A 21,821-nucleotide genomic window follows, 5' to 3' on the forward strand; every position below is an offset into this window, starting at 1 on the left:
AGGACCTCTATAGAGCCCAAATGAAGCCCAGATTACCTTAGCGATTATGCCGATGATCATGGCCTCGTGTACTAAGTATTTCCTGATCAATTTTCATGAGTTAATGTAGCAGGCTGTCACCAAGCTTACAAGCAGAAAATAAATGACACTCTGCAAATGCAACGTTATTTGACGTAAAACAGATCATTGCAAACTAGCTTTGATACCAGTGGCAAACCCTACATAGAAAATGATTGGGGATATCTTGTGGTCAAAAGTTCGTGTGCTCTACCTACCAAGAAAAGCCTTGGTGCAGCAAGCACACCTCCAGAAGACAAACATTTTTGTAACGTATGCGAAATTAATGCAACATGCTGTATTTGATTAGTAAAATACACCAAACCATTGCTTAAACTCTCCGTAAATGTGATTTTCACCTATTCCGATTCTTCTTGCCTTATACTTGCTTCTTGAGCGTTGCAGCAGTATTCTGTCTAAGGTTAATGCAGGTACCAGGTTTTTACCCGGAGAAATCGAACAACTGCGATGTCTGAGGAATTTCTTGACCAGATTAGCACACCAACGACTTTCTCTTTGGTGTTTGTACGCCTCTCGTCGGCGAGCAAAGTTTCACCCACTAGAACCAAGGTCCACATTTAGGCTTGTTTACGAGTCACAAACTAATGCTTTACCAACTCAAAGGGAAAAATTCCTTAGTTGGGCCGGTGACGGAAAATCTGACATAATCTTGAAAGAGTTCGCTGCGATGTTCAGGCGCTAGCTAAGTAGTAGTGTATCTATTAGTCAACTGAACGTACCTCATGATAATAATTTATCAACTGACTGGCCAGGGAATACATATCCGTTTTGATTTAGGTCTTCCAAGATCCCGCTTTCTCGCTGGTAAGCGTTTTGAGATACACTGTGCCGCGCTTTGATTGCCTCTCATACTTACTGATGCCAGCAACGTTGACCGCCTCCTAGCCATGTGGCAAGGTATTCACTCTCTCGATCCGGAGTCTGTTGCTTGGTGGACGTCTCTTGAGGTTCCCGAAGGCAATTTCGTCGAACCTGGACGTCTGGCTGAAACACCTCGAACTCCACTTGTCCCCTTCCGCAAAGGCCTAACCGCTGATTCCAAACCTATATGGTGGGCCTCAAATGAATGCCGCAATCACTTGGACCTTGGCTACGACTACCCACAAACGGCCGCCGCCCGAAAGTCGGGAGACGCAGTTCAGCCTTTGACGGCTTGAGCCAACACCCACCTTGGGTGGCTGGCGCCCAGAAGCCCAAGACCGGCTGATGAGGGCGCCCGAGCACAGCTCAAACGTCAGATCAACCAGCCGATGCCATTTCTCCCGCCTAAAGTGCTGATAGATGGGACGAATCCATTCAGTAATGGTCAGGCTTTTATCGGATCCATGGCTATGTCGATGACCGCTAGAATCTCCGCAAACAACAAGCCCGTCTCTGTGTCTCGGCGATTGTTGACTCGAACTAAGACAGTTATCAAGGTCTTGTCGCCTGGAAGAAGGCATAGAGAACCTATAGATGTAGCGCCCGGTTCTGGTATAACCGTTAATAGGTCCTCGAACTCCATAGCTACCCCGCAACAGCTGTCTCAGCTGGTGGTTTCAACAGCACTCCCTTCCGCGAACGTGGATTTCAATCGCTGTTACGGGCATTTAGGAGATCTTGTTTCGCATCACAAGATGACTCATTGGAACGCTACTTGCAGCGTTGATAAGTAAGTACTTCCTGTTCTCTAAAGACTAGATCAGTCGATGTTTCTTCAGTGGGCACGTGGTCCCCTTCATTGATACCGTCCGTATCTCACGTCCTGATCCTGTTCTCAAGTGATCCTGTGTATCTTTTGGTTTAAAATATACATCTTATTTGTTCTTACCAACTCTTCTTCTGGCTCCATGGATAGATTCTCGCTGGATGGCTCTTTCACTGTATTCTTCTTTTTAGGGGATTTTAGTCCTGATGTTGAAAGCTGGATCGTAGATTCTCATCTTGCCGGATTCAGTGGAATATTCGCCAACTCAAGAGCCGCCATCACCATCGGGGCTTGTGCAAACTGCGCAAAGCACGAAGCAGGTGGGATTAAGTACATGGACACTGTAGCACTGACTCCTGCGCTTTTGACCTACTGGGATAGCCAGGAGGAACACTATGGCTGTCGTGTCGGCGACTTGCGTCCAGACTATGTTCTACCGTTCCTCGCTCGGAATCTTCACTGGCGAGTTGTAAATGTAAGATACTCCTTGAAGGCACAGAGTTTTTGAGTTAACGACTGAAACGAAAACTTGCAGAATCATGGCGCTCAAGCCCCTCGTGAGACTATCCCTTCATTGAAAGTGATGGTCTATCCTGAGATAGTCACTTTGCCTCATAATATTGCAGACAAGCCTCGGTTCGAAGGCCAGAATGTTCATTATGAGGTTACCAATGGAAGACCGGGTGGAATGCACACAGGTGAGGACATGTAGCGTGGACATCAGCAGAACAGAGGCATCCCATCACAATATTGATATATCGGTATCAGGTGATGCCACAGCTCTAGTCGTTAGTGTTATAGACGAAATTTTCGCCTAAGGTGTTCTTGCCTAAGTGTGTCCATTTCGTGACGAAGCCATACCGCATTCCTTCTTTTATTAAATAGCCTCATAAGGCTACTGGTCTGCGGCTAGCAATGGGAACTAAGCGGTAACAGCCATGTTAATTTGCCTTGGGTACGGAAATTTGCCACAAATGTGGCGCAAGGAGCCTAATTAAAGGCCAAGGGCTTTTTCTTTCTTTCTTTCTTTCTTTCTTTCAACTGAGTTTATGGCTTGGTTCCGTGCATGAAGGTGTATTGGCTCGGGGGCTGGATGGACATGGATCCGTGGAGAACGGACATAAACTATTTGATCATGCAACACCGGAAGATGTGGGCGTGCCACCGTGCTTCCATCAATTTTACACCCGAAAAGTTTAAAACGCACTGGTGCTGTCAACCCGAATCTAGTACCTGCCAAGGTATGGACAACCCGCTGGTGGACAAACTTTACGGCTCCGATATTGACGACCACCGATTCTGCTTCAAAGCCCGACCGGACTGGCCGGCAAAGCCGGTTCTCGGCGGGGTTTCGCTTCCAACCCCCGAAATCATGACCCATTTCGGGGTGACAATCGGAGCAAGCCTCGCGGAGTGGATTAGTTCACAAACATTGAATGGGCACAGGTGCTAAATATATTATTCACTCAAAGTTTCTGGGCTTTGGTTATCTAGGCCATTTCCTGGCGACTATTCTCGGTATGTCCTCCGTTGGAATATCTAACCTCAGGGAGAGATGAATAGGAGGTGTGGAAATATCACTGCATGCAAGGGTGAATAGCCATCAAATTGGTCGCAGCCAAGCTCCATGGGGACTTCAACGTATTGTCTAGAACGGTCCTCGCCAAATTGATGAGGACACTTAAATGCGTTAGAGAATTGCTCCTCTCGAGGCAGGTCTTGACAATTGTTAAGCCTGTATCATTTGGTCTAATCTTCTTGCAACAGTTCCCTACTTAATCACTATTCTCATTGGCAGCATCGTACGCTAACAGTACGAGTTTCTATCTCACATAGCCGAGATAAGAAATCCTTGCCGGATTGGGTTCAAAAGCGATGACTCCGAAGTCGGACCGTTTCCGTAACCAATATGGATAGAGCCTTGCTGGAGCTGTCTCGAACACATTATATTGGTCTTCATAGTACAAGTTCACGTTGCATGCATTTCCGACGACATCAAACAATCGTCTATTCAATAAACATGACAGCGCGCACAGCGTTTGCAACAGGCTTGAGGTTGCTTGTTAAAACAGTATAATGCGAATCTCTGAATGCCGGCCCAATACTGTCTTGCCGTGAAATCTGACTCAAAATGCGGGGCCGGAGGGTCCCAAAAACGAGATAGCTTTCCGACAGGCCCAAGTTTCCGATGTCCGGCACTAAGCGGTGGCTCTTTGCCGACTCGGCCCCTGATGGCAACGGATAACGGCGTCATATCAGTGTGGCCCACATCCGTCGTCCACAGAAAAACAGGCTCATTGCTTCCGTGCCTCAACCACCCTCCTTCACAATCGTTCTCACAGTGACAAAGAAACTACGAGACCAGACAAACTCATGAACACCGGCAAAGGTATGCAAGAGCCAGGGGACTCTCCCGAAAGGACCTCGTCGGATCGGCGCGATGACGACATCGAAGAGTATGCGGATATCATTCCTGCAAGATCAAAAAGCCACCACAGAGGTCAGTTTGCAACTGGCTCTCTTCAGCAGAGACATGTAACTCACCGTATCGTAGACAGTACCGAGCAACCAAACCTAACGAGACTGCCCTCGGGAGTCTTGAGCTTTCAAGACGACCCTGTCTCCCGGCATCAGTCCAATGTAGAGGTTCCTTACGAAATCTACGACCGCTTTTCCAAACACCGCAAGCACGTAATTGTTGCTGTGATCTCATGGTGTGGCCTATTGTCGCCTATTTCCAGCACGGCAGTGCTATCAGCGCTACCTGAAGTAGCCGCTGAGTACAAGACGACTGGAGACATAATCAGTCTCAGCAATGCAATGTATCTTGTTTTTATGGCTATTAGCCCATGCTTTTCGGGGCCTCTGAGCCAAGTGTATGGAAGGAAGCGAGTGAGTCATGTCTTGAATGCCCATTCCTATGTCGAGCATCGGAGCTTAAACCCCTATCATTTGGCACTCGCAAGCCGTGTGCTAAAGAACTAATCGAAAACTGCAGATATGTACAGTGACAGCCTCGTTGTTTCTGGGATGCTCTATCGGCACCGCTCTGAGCCCAAACGTCGCCGCTTTCTTCGTATTCCGAATGCTCACCGCATTTGCCGGAACCTCATTTCTCGTCACCGGCCCAGCCGTTATCGGTGACTTGTACCATCCGACTGAGCGCGCCACCGCCATGGGATGGTTCTTGTCTGGCACTTTGATCGGGCCGACCATCGGCCCAGTTCTTGGTGGCATCATCGTGACTTACACTTCGTGGCGCGCCATATTTTGGCTCCAGACTGCCCTTGCCGGCGTCGGCCTGGGGGGCGCCCTGTTCTTTATGCCCGAGACTTTGCAGGAACTCAAGAGTGCCGATCTCAGGGAGTTGCCGATGGGCAGAAAGGTCAGCGTACTGTGGGGAATGACAAATCCTTTCAGAGTCATCCGGCTCTTTCGATTTCCGAATCTTATCCTGGTAGGGATTGGCAGTGGCTCGCTCGTATGGAACATGTATGGCATGCTTACTCCGATACGATACGTTCTCAACCCACGGTTCTCTCTCACCTCCCCAGCACAGTCCGGTCTCTTCTACCTTGCCCCGGGGTGTGGGTACCTCGCTGGCACGCTCGTCGGTGGGCGGTACGCTGATTACACGGTGCGACGCTGGATAGCAGAGCGGCATGGGCGACGTGTTTCCGAAGACAGACTTCGCTCGTGCCTGCCTTTCCTCGGAGCAGCTCTTCCTGGCTGCATGCTCATCTACGGTTGGGCTGTTCAAGAACGTGCCGGTGGCGTTGCCGTACCTGTTGTTTTCATGTTCCTTGGAGGAGTGTCGCAGTTATTCTGTTTCCCTAGCCTCAACACCTACTGCCTGGATGTGATACAAGGACGTAGCGCGGAGGTGATAGCGGGCAACTTCATGATAAGGTATCTTTTCGGTGCCGCTGGGTCAGCCGTAGTGCTTCCAGCCATCCAGAAGATTGGCGTCGGCTGGTTCAGTACTATTTCAGCAACTTTCTTGATCATCGGGGCATTGAGCGTTTGGGCTGTGGCAATATGGGGTAGAAGTTGGCGGAAACGAATTGATGAGAAGATGAGTTCATAGGAGTTAGAGATTCTCGAAGTCTGCAGAACACCATCATACATGTGGCTTCCGGAATTGTCTTGCCTTGGTAGATGTCAATGAAAGGTCGCCATGCTCAAGATTCAAAAGTCATACAGTGCATTGAGCCATACAATTATCTGCCTATACATTGAATTACATTTGATGCTTTCCCCGACGTCTGAAGTCACTCATAAAGGGCCAAATAAGCCTTTCTGCTCGCAGCCGAAAGGTTCAATCGATCTCTAGTAATTTCCCGCGAACTAGAATGTATCAAACCGGGATTTCACAACAGGAAGACCTCGAAACCCCAGTGAAACCCATCAGCACCGCGGACTGTGGCCACATAATTTGGGAAGTGCGCAACAGCGCACACTGGAAACCATCTAAGGCTCGTCCAAAGTCCGTCACATAAGCCTGGTTCGTTTGAGACAGGTATACTGTTGGCGGGGTCATCGGATCTACGGTTTACCATGAATCCATACACAATCTCGAGGGTGTAATTAAATACCTCAGCCTGCCGAATTCTGGAATCCAGTCACCGCACGGCGAGAAGTTCTCGATGTGGAACCCCCATCACCACCCTTCGTCGCCACTTCTCATTCTTAAAGTGCTAGGATATCCAACTACGGACACGGAGACCTAAGTCTACCTCTAGTCGCATAGGCCACCGGCGTTGCAAGCAATACTAGGCGACAATATTTAGAGCCCCCTGACGGAGAAGGGGTTTAAAAAAACCTCTCGGCCCGTTGGCCACCTTATACTCATCCGCTGAATTCAATATTTCTAGGTTCGCACCATTATTGCCCCGGAGGTTTCATAGGTTAGCCACCAGGTACTGATTGTCGAGAGATCAGCTGCCGACTCCGTGTCCGGTCCCACCACTGCGTCGTGACATGTACTGCATCCCTCCCATTAGGCCATTTCCTATCCGAAGGATTACGCTAGAACTGCAATCCGGCACCGTCCACATTCTCCGCCAAGGGACCCAAATATCTAAACGGAATGAAAGAATCATGCATGAATGGGAGAGCTTCCATGTTGAAATTTGCAGTCGAGCTCATGGCGGGGGGGTTCGGTGGGATGAAATTCGGATACGCGTTGCCGTCGGTTGGCGTCGCGGGCTGTGCGAACATTGGTGGCGGAAGCGAATAATCCAGATTTTGGCTGTTTATCGAAAACTCCGAGCTGGGCGTGCCCATCATTGTAAAGCCTGCCGTGGCTGGTGGCATAGTCACATGTGGGCTTTGAGGCAAGAAAGTCGGCTGCTGGTCGGCAAGCTGATTCTGCTGCTGTAGGTAGAACTTCTCGACACGCTTTGCGCGGATGGAAAAGTGGTAGAAGGTATCGCGATCGCCCCGGTCGTCGACGTTTGGCGAACTTGCAGACTCGAGTCTGAGAACGACCTGGCGAATGGTGTGGCCAATATCGGAGAATTGGCGCAGGTGCTCGGCCATGTAACCCATCCTTGCAGCCAGGAGGTCGAGCCACGCAGCGAGGGTGAGGCCGCAGTGAAGCATCACCCAAATAATGTTGGGAAAGCAGACCTCCTGTCCAGGAGGTGTGTGAAGGAGAACGCTGACGAGAGATTTTGCGGATACTGTACTTTCTGATAGAGGGGTTATGAGGCGTTGTAAGGAATCATGCTGCGGGTTGCTCAACCCGAAAGGGGCTTCTGGTAAAGACAACTGGTTCAGGCAGAGCTGAATTGTGTACATCTGAGGAACCAACAGCGCTGTCGGAACTAGTCAGCATAAGTTGGAGCTGTCGTCTGCTTCCACTTACGGCAATCGCTGAGAGGAAATGATAGGCTGTTTTTGAAAGCGGAAACACTTTCCTTGGCCTCCGATACGGATGCTTGTATTTGCATAGGGTCCAAAACTGACTCGTTCTTGACGACATCGTCGATTTCCTCGGCGAGTCGTTGCAAGCGGATGATGTAGGGCAGGTACCGATCAGTAGGATGCTCTGCTATTTGAGCCAGTCGTTCCGCTGTTTCGGTGATGAAACTAGACAGAGTGACTATGCGGAGTTTTTGGAGTACTATGCTTGTACTTGAATTTTGTATCGGTCAGCTACGTAAAGCATGTAACTGTGACGAGCAGGAGAAATTTCTCACCAGGATGAAAGGTAGTATGTCCCCAAGAAGGTCCTCCGTTCATCTAACGATTCGACGGTGTCCTTTGGTGCACTCATACCCTCGACGTTCCAACGCCGGGGATTCTTTGGCCTGTCTAGGCGCAGGTCGGAGACAATACTGATTGCCAAATGGAGATGTTGTGAATATCTCTTGGGTCTAGGCTGAAAGTGGGCCCTGAAGCTGATGTTAGTGTCGATGGCAAGGACGAAAGAGGAGCGGAGTCTCATTATCACCAGGCAAGGTGGACGAGCAGCCCCTGGAGAACGTCTAAGCAGGTGAAATTTCCCGACACCAGGCGTGCTGCCACGAGCTCGTTAAACATATGGCCAAGCGCTCGTTGGAGCCGGACATCGTCATGTGACGATGCGGCAAGAAGTGCAAGGCACAGCGCTGGTCTGGTCTGTCTCAAACTGCTGACATGTTCCGAGTCGGCGACGATGACGAACGGGAAATGGGGCGTCAGCCTAGCGCGAAATCTGTCAAGGAGGTCTTGGCCCTTGTCGAGAGACAGTTGGCCAGCTTTGAACGGATCATGAGAGCCGGCGGCGTAGCCGGGTAGGCTTGGCCGCGGCGGTTGCTGTTCGCCTGTGGTGACAGACGAGGACGCAGCCTCGGGCGGCGTCTGGCCCTGTTCAGACGTGATACTCTCGGAGGCCGAGGGGCTTTCGGTCGCGCTCGGAGCCGGGCGCTCCGGAATCTGAAGCTGCTTATTGGACCTTTTCTGAGCATCAGTCTCGGCGTGGACCACGCGCGGCGTCGACGAGCGGAGACGTTTACCTCGAACGCGGGCCCGGTGGCTTACGGCCGCGGGCACTGGCGTAGGTGCACTCCTTGCCCAGACGGAGGCATCTGTCGCAGATGTTCTGGTCCTGAGTGCGATCGCACTTGATCTTGGCATGGGCGCATGTGCGGCACGTCTTCAAAAGCGGGGTAGGGCTGCGTTGGCGAGATTCCATGACGCCTCTTCTCTTTACGGGTTAAGTATTTAAGGGCTTAGGCGGTCCGAATTGTCACCATGCGGTCTGTCAAACGGTTTAGGACAAGACAGCACCGCTACGGACACGGAGCGAAAGAAGTTCCCTGGCCGGTACGGACACGGGAGGAGAGATAGATGTTGGCCTGTTCCAAGCGAAATGGCAAATGTGGGTGGATTCTAGACCATGACGCGGCCGAGTGTTTAATGTCCGATGCAATAGAGCAGGGGTGTATGTATGTGTGCCACGGTGGCTTGGATTTCCGAGCTCAACTGGAAACAGACTCATGTCGAGTGGTCCTTTCACAGTTAGGGCTGGTTGGTTGCCTCCTTCGATGGGACGCTACAGACGGAGCAAAGCAGATTGCAATCTGAGGAGCGATCGTCTGGTAGATGGCATTTCTCGCAGCCCTACGTGATGCATCGTCAAGGTTAGTCCAAGGTTTCTGAGGCTCTGCTATCTTTTTAATGTGGAATCAAAGGATGCTTCTGCCCCCTGTATCTTCTGATAAGGGTCCGCTGGATCCTCACCCCCAACAAACCCCCGAAATCGTAGCATTTCGTGCACTTAGATCGAGTATGTTCACCATTCATCTGGTTCGAGAGCATGGCGGCACATCACTTGTCTCTGCAAGAACTCTCGGGAGCTCGTAAGCGCTGTGCAACTCTTTCTGAGAGAAGGTCCGACGGACTAGACTTTTTTGACTGCCTCCCACTTATAGAAAGACAATCCAAATTATTCGACTGAGTCGCTATGTGGTTGAGAGAGCCTGCGATAACCAAGTCCCGGTAGTACTTTGTAGCATGTTGACTTATCAATAGCTTGAGGGTACTTTATCCTCCTTCCCTCCGTTCGCGTGCGTCACCTTCTGCTCTAAAGTATGGTTCCATAAGGTTTCGGGCATATCTCCACCGCGGTGCCGGAGATTGCGCTGGCTGAGGCGAAGACATCCGGTTTGTGAGGCTACCTTGCTCCGAGCTTTACCACTTCTATCTCCTCAGATAACGGGAGGGCTTAGGCAAGATCGTGGGGTACGGAAACACACCAAAACACACAGTGGTTCATCATTTGCGCTCGTCAGCAAATGCTGCACGAGAACTGCTTGCGCTAAAGCCACTCTTTCTCACACTTGGACGAGTGGAAAACTTTGTTGCATTTCGTATCGTAGGACATCATAAGCACCACCAACGCGATGCCGCATTTCGGGCTTGAAACCCGTATGATTGATTCTCTCCATTATTTCCCCCAAACTCTCCTCATGTCCGAGTCAGTCATGAACAGGGGCTCGGACGTATCCCAAGCCTCTCAACGGCGTCTTTGGGCACTTCACCGCATGCGCTCAACAAATGAACGACCTCTCATCCCTCAACCCATTGTGTACCCGACGAATTGGATCTCAACTGGTCGAAGCTGCGACACTTTTTCGTAGAGTCCGTATCGCGGGTTCGTGAGGAGAAAGGTGTGAGATCCTGGGGTGGGTGAGGGGGCATGGCTTGATGCAAACAAGTTTTGTCGTCACACCGTATCAACTGGGGTAGGTGAAAGAGAGTGTGTGTGCTCGAATTGAAGCCCGCTGGCTCGAAAACATCATCCGAGGATGTATTGCATGGCCCTGTCATGACATGGTACGACTGACCCCCACCGACATCCCCAGATTCACTGCAGTGGAGCGGTGGAGTCATTCATTCACGCCCGTGGGTCATTCGTGGGGTCAAAACTCCCCGATCAAGATGCCGACTCCCAAATCGGCTTCAACGTGAGCCAAGGGCTCGAAACCGTTGATAACTCGGTGTCACGAATGAATCACAGGCTATCCCACCTTCCCGCTATCTCGACGTCCAAAATCTCAAAACTCTGGTCTCGGCATCATGGTCGTGAGTGGCACAGCGGTTGCGAGAACCAACAGCAAAGACTCGTGTTGGATAGTAGTTCACGGTCAGGTATGGAACGTGGCAGGTGCTTCCAGTTCTGTTTCTCGGTCTGAGTAGTCCAGAACTGACTCTCGGCAGACTTCTTGGATGAGCACCCCGGCGGCGCAAAGCTCCTCCTCTGGCGGGCCGGCCGGGACGCAACGGGGGAGTAGAACTACATCCACAACCCAAATTCGTCGCAGAAACCCTCTCGCCTGACTGCTGCCTCGGGCCCGTGGACCCCTCTACTCTTCCGACGACATGCTCGTTAACAGAACCAGAGAGGTCCATGCCGACAGACCCGCCCCTCCGCGCCATCATCAACGCCGACGACTTCGATAGGGTGGCGGAGAGGTACCTGTCGTGATAACGGGCATCCTGTCGGTAGAAGATGTGTTGACTACTCACGAAAAGAACCACCATAGAGAGTCGCAGTGCCCAGGGCAAACTGCTCCCCGGAATTTCGGGGGGGGGCAGATGTTGGGAGAGAGACTTTCCAATTCCGCGGGGCGTGCAGCTCCTCGGGGGGTCGTAAACATCATCGTGGCCTCGATACACCCGGGTATGTTGCGCGAGCCATAGTGCCGAGAGCACTTTTTTCCGCCCTCGTCTGGTGTAATTAATGTTGGGACCTCACCTCAACATGTTGTCTCGATCACGGTAGACACTTTCATAGGTAGTCTGAGTGTTATTTCATTGTTGACATGCATCGAGCTGGAAGTTGTGCGAGGCCGTCTAAATAGCCATGTTATGTATGTTCAGTGATTGCGTATGTTCCGTTGTGATCCACGAATGGATTGGCATAAAGGCGACAACGGTTTTTGCCTGGGAGAAAGGATAAAAGTTTTACGCAATTGGAAGACTCTTTTGAGGCATAATATCCCCAGTTCGGCCAAGACGATATTGTAGGAACAATTGTACACTTTGACTTGTCTGTGCTTATGTTATCGATGTTGGTATCTCATTTGTAGGGAGATTTTAGCGATGCAGCTGGTTAGCAAACGAGGGTTTTCCTCGGTATGTGTCGAGATTAGACAGACACCTGATTACGCATATGAAAAGAGAAAGACAATTCTATAAAGGAAAGTGCGCGCGGGTCCTGAGGTAGACAGGAGCAAAAACGAAAGGTCCATCCAGGATTCGAACCTGGGCCTACGGAAATTCCAAGATCAGAATCCGACGTCCTAACCAACTAGACTAATAGACCATTTGTGTCTAAAGACATTCAAGATGGTTATTGTGGGGTGACGATGAGGCGGCTGACAACCCTTTTTGCTACGGGTCCGACCGACGGTCCCGGAACGGCGCAATGAAATTTGGAAGAATTTCTGAGGTGGCACGGGTTGGTCAGGGATTCTTAGCGAAGCTCCATCTGAAGATGTGTCTTGTCATGTTTTACTGGAATCACCGGTGTTAAACCGTCGCCCGACGTCATGTCTTGGAACGGCGCCAATACTATATGTGGACGACACTCCTAACTCCGCTAGGTGACAAAACGACGAGTGCAACAAGTGGGTCTTTTGTCCGGATGGCACTGCGTTCGTTGTCTTAGCGCTGGAGAGCATGCGCTCCTGGCTCTTCTGAAGGGAATCGCCCAGTGGGAAGAGAGTGCAAGGACAAACAAACCGCGTAGGCGGGCGCTAGTATTGGTCGCGTTCTAGCATCAAAACATAGGGTGCCGTGGCTGAAAAGAAAGAATCGACGGCGCAGAAAACGTTTCGATCCCGACCTTGTTGCTGCTTGTATCGCACTGTCTGGATGGATGGATGGCGACGCACAGATGCTTCCAAATAAATACTTTGCTCTCGAACGATGCAGCTGGGTCTGTCGCGAGCCCATGCCATGCTGTGCTTGTCCCTAAGTTTCGGATGGGTTTGCGCTCAGATGAACCATGGATCTCCGTTTCAAAACGCGCTCAGTGGAAAACGACCTTTGTTTCGATGAATGTCACGATCGGACACCGCAAAGAATCGCGATGCAACAGCAGGACATTGACGTCCAATATGCACTCCCTGCATCGTGACAAGTAGCACGGCCGTGGCAGACGGATAATGTACTCGCTGCAGGTGCTCAGCACCTACCGTCGTGCGCCGCATCCATTCTAAGGGACCGTCCTCGTGGCACTGTCCGGTGGTTGCGTGATGACGGCGAGAAGGGATTCCGTTGCTGGTCCCCGGACAATCGGCTCAAGGATCGGAAGACGAAGACGAGGGCTCTGCAGATCGTTTCGCATCACTTAAATAACAGGAACGCTCGCGAAGGCCGACAGACACAGACTCCATGCAATAAGTCGGGTTGTAACTGCATGGCTGTGTTTCCACTCTCATGCTATGTCTGTGGAGAGTCACGAGAGGAGATGGTAACGAGGGTGGTTTCTGACGTAGACCAGTGACAGTGTGACGGCCGGCTGTCGCAGCCCCAGAGTGACTGGAACCCGAGATGAGGGTATTTGGCACTGCGGCAGTTTGCATGCTGCATACATCGTACGGGCCGAGTTCGATGCATGCGGCCGTTGGGAGAGATGATGAGTCCAAGACAGTGTACGAGTTCGAGCCCAACCGATGCGCGCCTACCGGACCCACCAGCGAAGGAGGGGAGGAACGGTCAAACATGTCATTTACGCTGATTGTGAGTCGCAGACCGACACTTCTGATGCCGAGAACTGCTCAAGGTACACACTAATACGTGGCACGCAGAAGAGCGGCAGCGGTTCCGCGAGGCGCCGTTTGGCCGTTTGCTGCGTTGGCGGGTGTGTGTGCTGGCCGTACATCGATAGTACGCTCCATCGGGATAAATTTGTCTCGTTGCAGGCCTACCAATAGCACGGCGCCTAGGCGATGATTCAGCTGAGGCAGCCTTGAGGCGCATCGATTTGCCCGTGGTTTCCCAATGAGCAGCGCAGGCGCCGACAGTGCACACGTCGAGCGGTGGGTAGAAGGAGCAAGTATTTACTGCCGACACTGGTGAGGCTTCGGTGGTACCAGCGAGGAGCCACGATGGCCCTGCTGCGACAGAGGCCTGTCGATAAGCTTTGCGACGTAAAAGGGGATGCGACTCGCGCGAGCCCTAAGTGAGGTGCAAGCTCAGGCCAGAGGCTGCCTGCCCCTCCCTTGAGAGCCTGCTGGCGATCTCCGACATAGTGACTCCCCCTCAGGCTAGGAAGTTAGTTGGTGGAGCTGATGGTGGAGAGGTTTCGGGTTACATCCGAGGATTTGCAATGCTAGAACTGTCGGCCGCGGATTACTTTGTACAGCAAGCATCCACACACACACACACAGTCGGGAGTTCGGATAATGGGATGGCAATGTGAAAGCGGCAGAGATGGAAAGGGCGACACATGAGACGACGGCCGTCACGTTGCGCAGTGCAGTGTGGTGTGGTGTGATGCGGCACGAAGCTCATCGATGGTCATGTTCGTGTAGCTGGGATGAAGCCATGAACATGCAGCGTCGAGATTTCTTGACGTCGCAATCATGGATGCGATGCAATGCAGTGGAAAACTTTGTTGCATTTCGCATGCGATGGGCGGGTGAGTGCGCTGGCCTGGCGGAGGGGAGGGTGCGCCACGGACCGGACTGCGAGTGAGGGGAGAACCGACGCACACTAGAAGACGCTTCTCCGCAAGCGATGAGAGCGGGAGAGGAAGAGGGACGGAGGATAAAATGATTAGATGATGCCATTTCCCAAGTAATGAGCAGCTGACGGCGCTATGGCCGAGTGCGACCTTGCCTGGCCTGGACTGCACAGACCGTCGTACGGACGTTCTGGGAAGGAGCGAGACGATCTTGAGATTTGACAGTCGACTTTGGGAAGGAGCCCAGAGGAGAGAAAGCTGAGGGTAGCCTGGTGAGAAGGAAAGATTCTTCATCTGTGTCTTTCCCTTCCTTCCTTCCAAGCTGCTATTCCATCCCAAAATGCCGCACTGGCGGTAAAGTTCTCATTCGAGTCGTGGCTGCCAACCAACTGCTACCCAGTAATACAGGCAGGCACTCTCACTCTCATTCACCCACCCCGTCAACTTAGCGTTAACCACCTATTAAGGCTTAGCGTCAGGAACAAAGTGGTTTCCATGCAAGGTACCCTGACACAGAGGACTGCCTAGGGTTCCATCCAGCCAATCACCAACGACTCGGGGAAATTATGCAATGCCACCTCTTATGAAATCCGCCCACATTGCTATATTGGGAATGGGAGGAGGGCTTCGCGGCTTTCCTCGCCTGCCATCCCGTTCCAGTCGAACAATCTCATTGATCCTGGGGTTCGCATTCATTCCAGATCCGCGTCAAGTTCATTTCTTCCGCTGGTCCAGGTGACGAGGTGCAGATTGTGCCGTTCGGCCCATCCATCGATAGTGTCGTCGCCGCCGCCGCCGCCTGGCGAAATCACAGGGACTCGCTCTCCCGCCAAGACCACACAACTGGATGACAATGCCTTTTTGCGCCATTCCACTTGGGGTCCGGAACCACACAAGCAAAGGAAAGGATGTTCGACCGTTAGGTGTCTCGCGAGATGTCGCCTTGCGTGCGTCTTGGCTTGGCCGAGCCCTTCCCAGACCACCGGAGAGAACGGCGCTATTCATGGCATGGCGCGCCGATTGTCACCATGGTCTCCTTCTCGTGCTTCTTTTTCTGGCGTCTGCTTCTATTGCTGGTGTTCTGAGGATCGTGCTCGATCGCTTGCCCTACCGAGTTCTAAGAAAAGCGCTGTCACGGCTTCAGGCGGCCAGCCAACAACCTTCTAAGGGACGCCATGCCGATCGCTTTGGTTGCCGGCGTGATGCGGCTTGGATGCACAACTGTCAATGGGCGGGCTATTCATAAAGCCAAGGCAGAGTATCTAACGTGGTGAGCGGCCAGCGAACGCAGCGCTGTGCTTTCGCGCCTTAATTTCCCACGGAGATCCAGGCCCCTGCCCGCAGAGACGTTTACAGTACATGTGCCATGTCACTATTTCCCCCGCAAGGCCAAGTACTATATACACAATAGCCGAGCTGCGATGTCTGATTCGGGCTGGCGATCCCGGCGCCTGCATGGCAATCCCGGTGTCTTCGTGGCCTTCAGGGTTGGGAAGGAAAGAAGAAAGTGACGTGGGTACCTTCCTTGTATCTACCTCGTTGTACACTCTCCGGCGGCATGAGACGACGGCTGTATGGTCGTATGGCCTTCTTCATTGGCTCTCCCAGCCGCGAGCTGCGTCGAACCAGCTGTTTTGCAAACGGAGCATCTCCTTCATCCTGTCATCCTCCGTGTAACTGTGCCGTCCCTCTCTGCGTATCTGCTTTTTCCCCGGGACCCACATGGAGAGGATGAGAGTCAGGGACAAGGAAAGGCAGGGCCGAGCACCTCCACCTTCCGCTCCACAGACCACAGACCACAGTCGACGTCGTCTGCGCTTGGCTTTCGCTTTGGAGGTGGGTGGCCCCTTCCCTGCCGGCGCCTCCATCGCTGTATCGTCGTCGCCGTGGTCATCGTCGCTCCTCCCCCCCCCCCGGTCCCGGCTACACTAATGTCGCTCATTTTCATTTTACATGCTGGTTTGCAGTTGCCCTTACCCGCCGCCTCTCCCCACACAACATCCAAAACCCATGTCTTTTCCCACGTCTCGACTGTCTGGGCCTTCTACCCAGCGACTCTCTTATTCAAATCACTCCTTCCCCCCCCCCCCCCTTCCCCTTCAATCTCGCAGACTTCGTTGGCAAAGTCTTCCTCCTTCGCGCACAGTCGTTGAAACAAACATTACCCGAACCTGAACTACTCGCCGAGCAAGTATTTCGGACTCACGTTCCTTCCTATTTCTATCCGCCATCAGACTCCGTCTCGTGGAAAACTATTCTCGCTTCGCACTTACAACAAACTGTTGCTGATCCCCACTTGAGCCACCTCGCTCAGACGCTTCAGCAAACAACCGCAGCATTATATACCATCTAGTCGGACTTCCATTACGCCATCTTTGAAAGACTTCAATCACCAAGCATATACTTCTCACATCAGTTGGAAGGAAATAGCTTCATCAACAACTTAACGCCCATAACACATCCGCACTGTTTGGTTTGTCGATCCCTTCAGTAGGATTCGACAGCATACATCTCATTCGCAATCAAGACTGCCGACAGAATCCACAGAAACCATGAAGCTCACCACGATTCTCGCCGCCTTTCTGCCCGTCATGGCACTGGCCCAGAGCTCGTCCGACGGCAGCATAACCACCATCACTTCCACTGCCACGCAGACCAAGACCGTCACTCTGGAGCGCGCCCACACCACCACCATGACCTACAGCGGCAGCAGTAACAGCACGGCAACTTTCAAGCCCACTGGCTCGGGTGCCTCAAGCCCCTCTACCGTCATCTCCGGAACAGCTGGTGCTTCCGCCTCGACTACGACGAAGCCCAACGCTGGTGCTGCTCTGAACGCCGGTAACATTGCCTTCGCCGGTGTAGCTGGCATCATCGCCGCCGCCCTTTTGTAAAGCCGCATTGCTTGATGCGCTCGGAGGAGGAGGGGGAACGTGAGACGACGAGAGGACTCACGAGGATGGCGAAATGGTTGGAGGGATGGTACCAACCAAACATTACTGCCACGCCGAGCACGTCGATGCGACAACTTACCAACGTTTTCTTTTTGTCTTCGCCTCCGACCCTGGTTTGACGCCACATCGCTACCCGTGTGAGCGCAGCCGGTTTTTACGACATGGACGACCGTAAAGATTGGATACCACTTCAGTCAATGGCACCGCCAAATACCCTATTCCTCTTCAACAACACCACGCGCGACGCTTGCATCGCCAGCCTGCAGGAAAGGAACCCAAAGACGCTTGTCACTAGGGACGTTTGACAGCGATCAACTTTTTTTATGCTTTGCTTCAAGTCGACACCACATGTCCGCGGCCACTCACTTGAGCGCCGCGGATGGTTGTCAACCCAATTTTATTAATGTTTCGATTCTTCCCCAGCAGCACAGGAGGTCGTGCGACATGCGCAGTCAATCTACCCCACCAGCCTATGCGCCGTCGGTCTCGTCCCTGTGCTTGCTGGCTGGAAATAACTTTTACGAGGTCTTTCGCCACGTCTTGTTCCCCGGAGAAGATGTATGACAGAAACGATCAGGATGGATGATTTAGGGATTTACGGGGGTTTTGTGTGTTGGAACAAAAAAGTTTCACATTCTATTCGAGTTGTTGATACCCCTATTGTTGTATGGTTGCCGGCGAGGGAGAAGGGCATCGTGAGCGTTGGTTCTGGGGTTGGCCTCTGTTTGAGCCATCCTCACCATCGACTTGCTCGCGTTACCCGACACTTTGACCGGAAGGAGAATACAGAGAGTGTTTGTTTTTATATTCGCGATGACGAGCTATTTGACCTGAACGCCGGTTTTGTTCACGAGGACTTTTGCCTCATGAGGAGGGCTTGGAGGCCATTGGGAGGGGTTTTGTAAAGATATGAGACGGGGAGTTTACCAGCATAAACGGTTTAATGAAGTTTTCGATGCAAGCTTGATGCTCTCCCCTCCATGATTTCGTGTCCAGAACTAGTTGCAAGTCGATACGCAGTAACAGCCTGCCTGTAGGTGAGAAGTGAGAACTGCTCAACAGCCTGCGCACTATTGTCAATGCCCGTCTCTTGATTGGAAAGAACTAGGATGTTCTGTATCGAGACTATCCGTACCGTCCCCCCTCGAATCCGTTGGGGCGGAAAGAAAGCCCCGGCACGCCGCTGTCTTAGTCAGCATTACCGCTGTCAAATAGCTCTCTAGGGCGCTGATTGGTCGATAATGACAAACGGACCCCCCGATATGATATGCCGATTCAATCCGGGGACCGGCTGCAGGGCCTGATTTCCAATGGTCACATTTTCTCGGTCCGTTTTTTTTGCCCCATCATAGCTTTTGCTGAATCCAACTCCTCGACAAGCTTCCACCAGCATTACTGGGTGCTGCACCTTTGAAACCCTACGAGGAGGACAGGACAGCCCACAGAAGACAGTGTTCAGTCCTCATGTCTTCAGCGATGGCGCCCCTCGCCCGCGTTCAGGCGCCCCTTCGACGGGCCCTCGCCTCGTCGGCTCGCTCCCGAGCCTTCGCCACCGTGCCTCCCACGCTCGGCACAACATCCGAAGCCTCATCATCACAGCCCCCGAAATCCGTCGCGCGCCGGCCGACGTACTTCAAGGACAAGACGGTTGCCTCGCTCGACGACTTCATCAGCGGCGCCGCAAAGGACGGCGCCCTCACGGAAGGCGAGGCCTACGAGATCCGCACGGTCGAGGTGACGGGCCCGACGGGCAAGAAGAAGACCATCACGCGGCTGCCCGAGTGGCTCAAGACGCCCATCCCCGCCGGCAACGACAACTTCAAGGCCATCAAGAAGGACCTGCGCGGCCTGGGCCTGCACACGGTCTGCGAGGAGGCAAAGTGCCCCAACATCTCCGAGTGCTGGGGCGGCTCGTCCAAGAGTGCGGCGACGGCGACCATCATGCTCATGGGCGACACATGCACGCGGGGCTGCCGCTTCTGCAGCGTCAAGACGAACCGCGCGCCGGCGCCGCTGGACCCGCACGAGCCGGAGAACACGGCCGAGGCTCTGGCGCGCTGGGGGCTGGGGTACGTCGTGCTGACGTCGGTCGACCGCGACGACCTCGCCGACGGCGGCGCGCGGCACTTTGCCGAGACCATCAGCAAGATCAAGGCCAAGAAGCCGAGCCTGCTCGTCGAGGCGCTGACGGGCGACTTCATGGGCGACCTGGACATGGTCCGCGTCGTGGCCGAGAGCGGGCTGGACGTCTACGCGCACAACGTCGAGACGGTCGAGGCGCTGACGCCGTACGTGCGGGACCGTAGGGCGACGTTCAGGCAGAGCATCAAGGTGCTGGCGCACGTCAAGGAGGTCAAGCCCGAGATGATCACCAAGACGAGTCTGATGCTGGGTCTGGGCGAGCAGGAGGCGGAGATCATGGATGCACTAAGACGTGAGTAACCCCCTTTTCCCTTCTCTCTGCCCTAACCTCTCTTTCCTGTGCCCCCCCGCGTGCGAGGCGACATGACACAAAATGCTGACAACGACTCCCCCCCCCCCCGGTACAGAACTGCGCGAGGCCAACGTCGACGTCGTCACGTTCGGGCAGTACATGCGCCCGACGAAGCGCCACCTCAAGGTGGAGAAGTACGTCACCCCCGACGAGTTCGAGATGTGGAAGCAGCGCGCGCTGGACATGGGCTTCCTGTACTGCGCCAGCGGGCCGCTCGTGCGCAGCAGCTACAAGGCCGGCGAGGCCTTCATCGAGAACGTCCTCCGCAAGAGGGCGGGCGAGAAGGCCGCCATGGCAGGGAGCAAGCAGCTGGGCCAGACCGTCGCGCTGGAGGAAGGCTTCAAGACATTGTAGACGGCGGGGCGAGGCAGGGGAGAGCACCGGGCACGAGCGTGTAAGATTCGGAAGAAAGGGATAGATAGGTATATACAACGGGGCCGAGGGTAGGAAATACCGGAAGTGGTGGTGAGGAGGGGCCCCAGCTTCGGACGGCATGGTTGGCGTTATTTTCGGGAAGGTCGGGACTTTCATCCATCACGGGGCATCGCCGTCTTCAACGCCGCGGCGACACGTATATCTCGAGGTGTTTCTGTGTTGGAGCACCCGTCGAGCATGTACACATAATGTAGTCACACACGTACTGGCGTTCAACAACAGCCCACTCGAAGAGAGCGAAACTCTGATCACGGCGTTCCTCCGCCGTATCTGCGTGTCACGAAACATGATATGATCTGAGCCGTAAGTACCGTCCGTACCTGTCAATCGCAGCAGCCCGATTCGTAGCAACCCTTGTCTTGGCCAAGGTGTCGGCCGCATGATAGGAAAGCAGGGTCGGCGAGATGGGGGGAGAAGCCATTCTTTCGTATGTTGAATCCAATTTCCCCGCGTGCCAGGAACCGCATCAATGGGGATTTCTTGCCGGAGCCTATAACCCCCTCCCCCAGAATTGGCGCCAGCAGTCGTCTCGTGTGTGACGCGTCGTCAAATGGGCCAAGCCGCCGGCTCAATGTTTGCTGTGCCCTCTCCCTCGATTTGTTAGTGAGGGAGTCGGCATTCCCTCTGCCCGAAGCGCTCTCTGGAGTGGTACCTTACGGGTGTTCTCTCTGGTTCTTCCCAACTGGCAAACATCTCTCTACCTATGCATGAGCTTTAGGCCGAGCCCGGACTTGCTCCGTAGGGTTATTTGGCGATGCAACCTAACCTCTCCGGTCAAAGATGGCAAGGGGTTGGGGCTCACATTACACATGAAGGTGACAGCCGGACCGGGGGCCGCGAGTGAAGGTTTCTTCATCATCCCCCCCCTAATTAAAAGCTTATTTTAATATTCCCTGTCGTCGATGGGAGACTCCCTCTCAAACACCCAATGGTTATTTCGCATGCCGCGTTCAGCTCCTCGCGTCAGACGTCGGGATGAAAACACAAATGGCAAGCAAAGTCCATGCTAGTCCCCCCCCCCCCCCTCCGAATAGCATTGGAGAAACTGCAGACTCAGGAACGTCCTTGACGGCGGCGGCAATGCTCAGGATTCCACGCGGCGCGGAGGTGCATCCGGCTTTCTTCGCTGGCTTCCTTCATATTAAGACAAGCGTGCCCCCTACGGAATCTCACTCTTTTCAAAGTCGCCTGCGCGTCTGGGGGCATCCTCATTTCACTAAGCGCAGCCTGTCCATCCGGGTCCAGCACACTATCCTGTATTCCAACGCCCTTTTCCGTCCCTCCTGGTGCGTGTAGCGTCATCATAGTCGTGGCCGCAATGCACACCTGTAAGGCCATACGAGCCAGCCACGAAACAAACCCTCGGCATATCGGGTATCTTCAAAAGCAATGTCGCAAGCTTGTGCTTTTGCTTCTTGCCGTGTCAGCGCGTCAAACGGCACACTCAGCGCCTCGTTCAGTTCAAGCGTTGCCGGTATATGGCTGGCGCAT

At 53.3% G+C, this 21,821-nt stretch overlaps 5 protein-coding genes and 1 non-coding gene across 6 annotated transcripts; 4 read left to right on the forward strand and 2 right to left on the reverse strand.

Annotated features, from left to right (window-relative positions):
* Positions 1-1,642: 1,642 nt before the first annotated feature.
* Positions 1,643-3,544, forward strand: LY79DRAFT_662446 (uncharacterized protein; the record flags this gene model as incomplete). The annotated part of the gene is made up of 6 exons (XM_060562814.1): positions 1,643-1,729; positions 1,916-2,240; positions 2,301-2,463; positions 2,996-3,006; positions 3,238-3,283; positions 3,366-3,544. The coding sequence occupies exons 1-6, from the start codon at positions 1,695-1,697 to the stop codon at positions 3,542-3,544; spliced, it is 759 nt and encodes a 252-aa protein (XP_060409526.1). The 5' UTR covers positions 1,643-1,694.
* Positions 3,545-4,060: 516 nt separating this feature from the next.
* On the forward strand, positions 4,061-5,939 carry LY79DRAFT_567161 (major facilitator superfamily domain-containing protein). Its single transcript, XM_060558871.1, has 3 exons — positions 4,061-4,265; positions 4,320-4,657; positions 4,764-5,939. The coding sequence occupies exons 1-3, from the start codon at positions 4,139-4,141 to the stop codon at positions 5,850-5,852; spliced, it is 1,554 nt and encodes a 517-aa protein (XP_060409527.1). The 5' UTR covers positions 4,061-4,138; the 3' UTR covers positions 5,853-5,939.
* Positions 5,940-6,793: 854 nt separating this feature from the next.
* On the reverse strand, positions 6,794-8,945 carry LY79DRAFT_524672 (uncharacterized protein; the record flags this gene model as incomplete). Its single annotated transcript, XM_060555652.1, has 5 exons — positions 6,794-7,593; positions 7,635-7,903; positions 7,969-8,079; positions 8,223-8,651; positions 8,767-8,945. The coding sequence occupies 5 exons, from the start codon at positions 8,943-8,945 to the stop codon at positions 6,794-6,796; spliced, it is 1,788 nt and encodes a 595-aa protein (XP_060409528.1).
* Positions 8,946-11,998: 3,053 nt separating this feature from the next.
* Positions 11,999-12,080, reverse strand: LY79DRAFT_t235. The gene has a single exon. It is a non-coding gene; the product is annotated as a tRNA-Gln (tRNA).
* A 4,919-nt stretch (positions 12,081-16,999) lies between these two features.
* LY79DRAFT_583258 (uncharacterized protein) lies at positions 17,000-17,341 on the forward strand (the record flags this gene model as incomplete). Its single annotated transcript, XM_060560312.1, has 1 exon — positions 17,000-17,341. The coding sequence occupies one exon, from the start codon at positions 17,000-17,002 to the stop codon at positions 17,339-17,341; it is 342 nt and encodes a 113-aa protein (XP_060409529.1).
* Positions 17,342-18,877: 1,536 nt separating this feature from the next.
* Positions 18,878-20,249, forward strand: LY79DRAFT_524785 (lipoyl synthase; the record flags this gene model as incomplete). The annotated part of the gene is made up of 2 exons (XM_060555661.1): positions 18,878-19,835; positions 19,951-20,249. The coding sequence occupies 2 exons, from the start codon at positions 18,878-18,880 to the stop codon at positions 20,247-20,249; spliced, it is 1,257 nt and encodes a 418-aa protein (XP_060409530.1).
* Positions 20,250-21,821: the final 1,572 nt, after the last annotated feature.

This window comes from Colletotrichum navitas, assembly GCF_030913465.1.
Source record: "Colletotrichum navitas strain CBS 125086 chromosome Unknown LY79scaffold_82, whole genome shotgun sequence".
Taxonomy (NCBI): Eukaryota; Fungi; Ascomycota; class Sordariomycetes; order Glomerellales; family Glomerellaceae; genus Colletotrichum; species Colletotrichum navitas.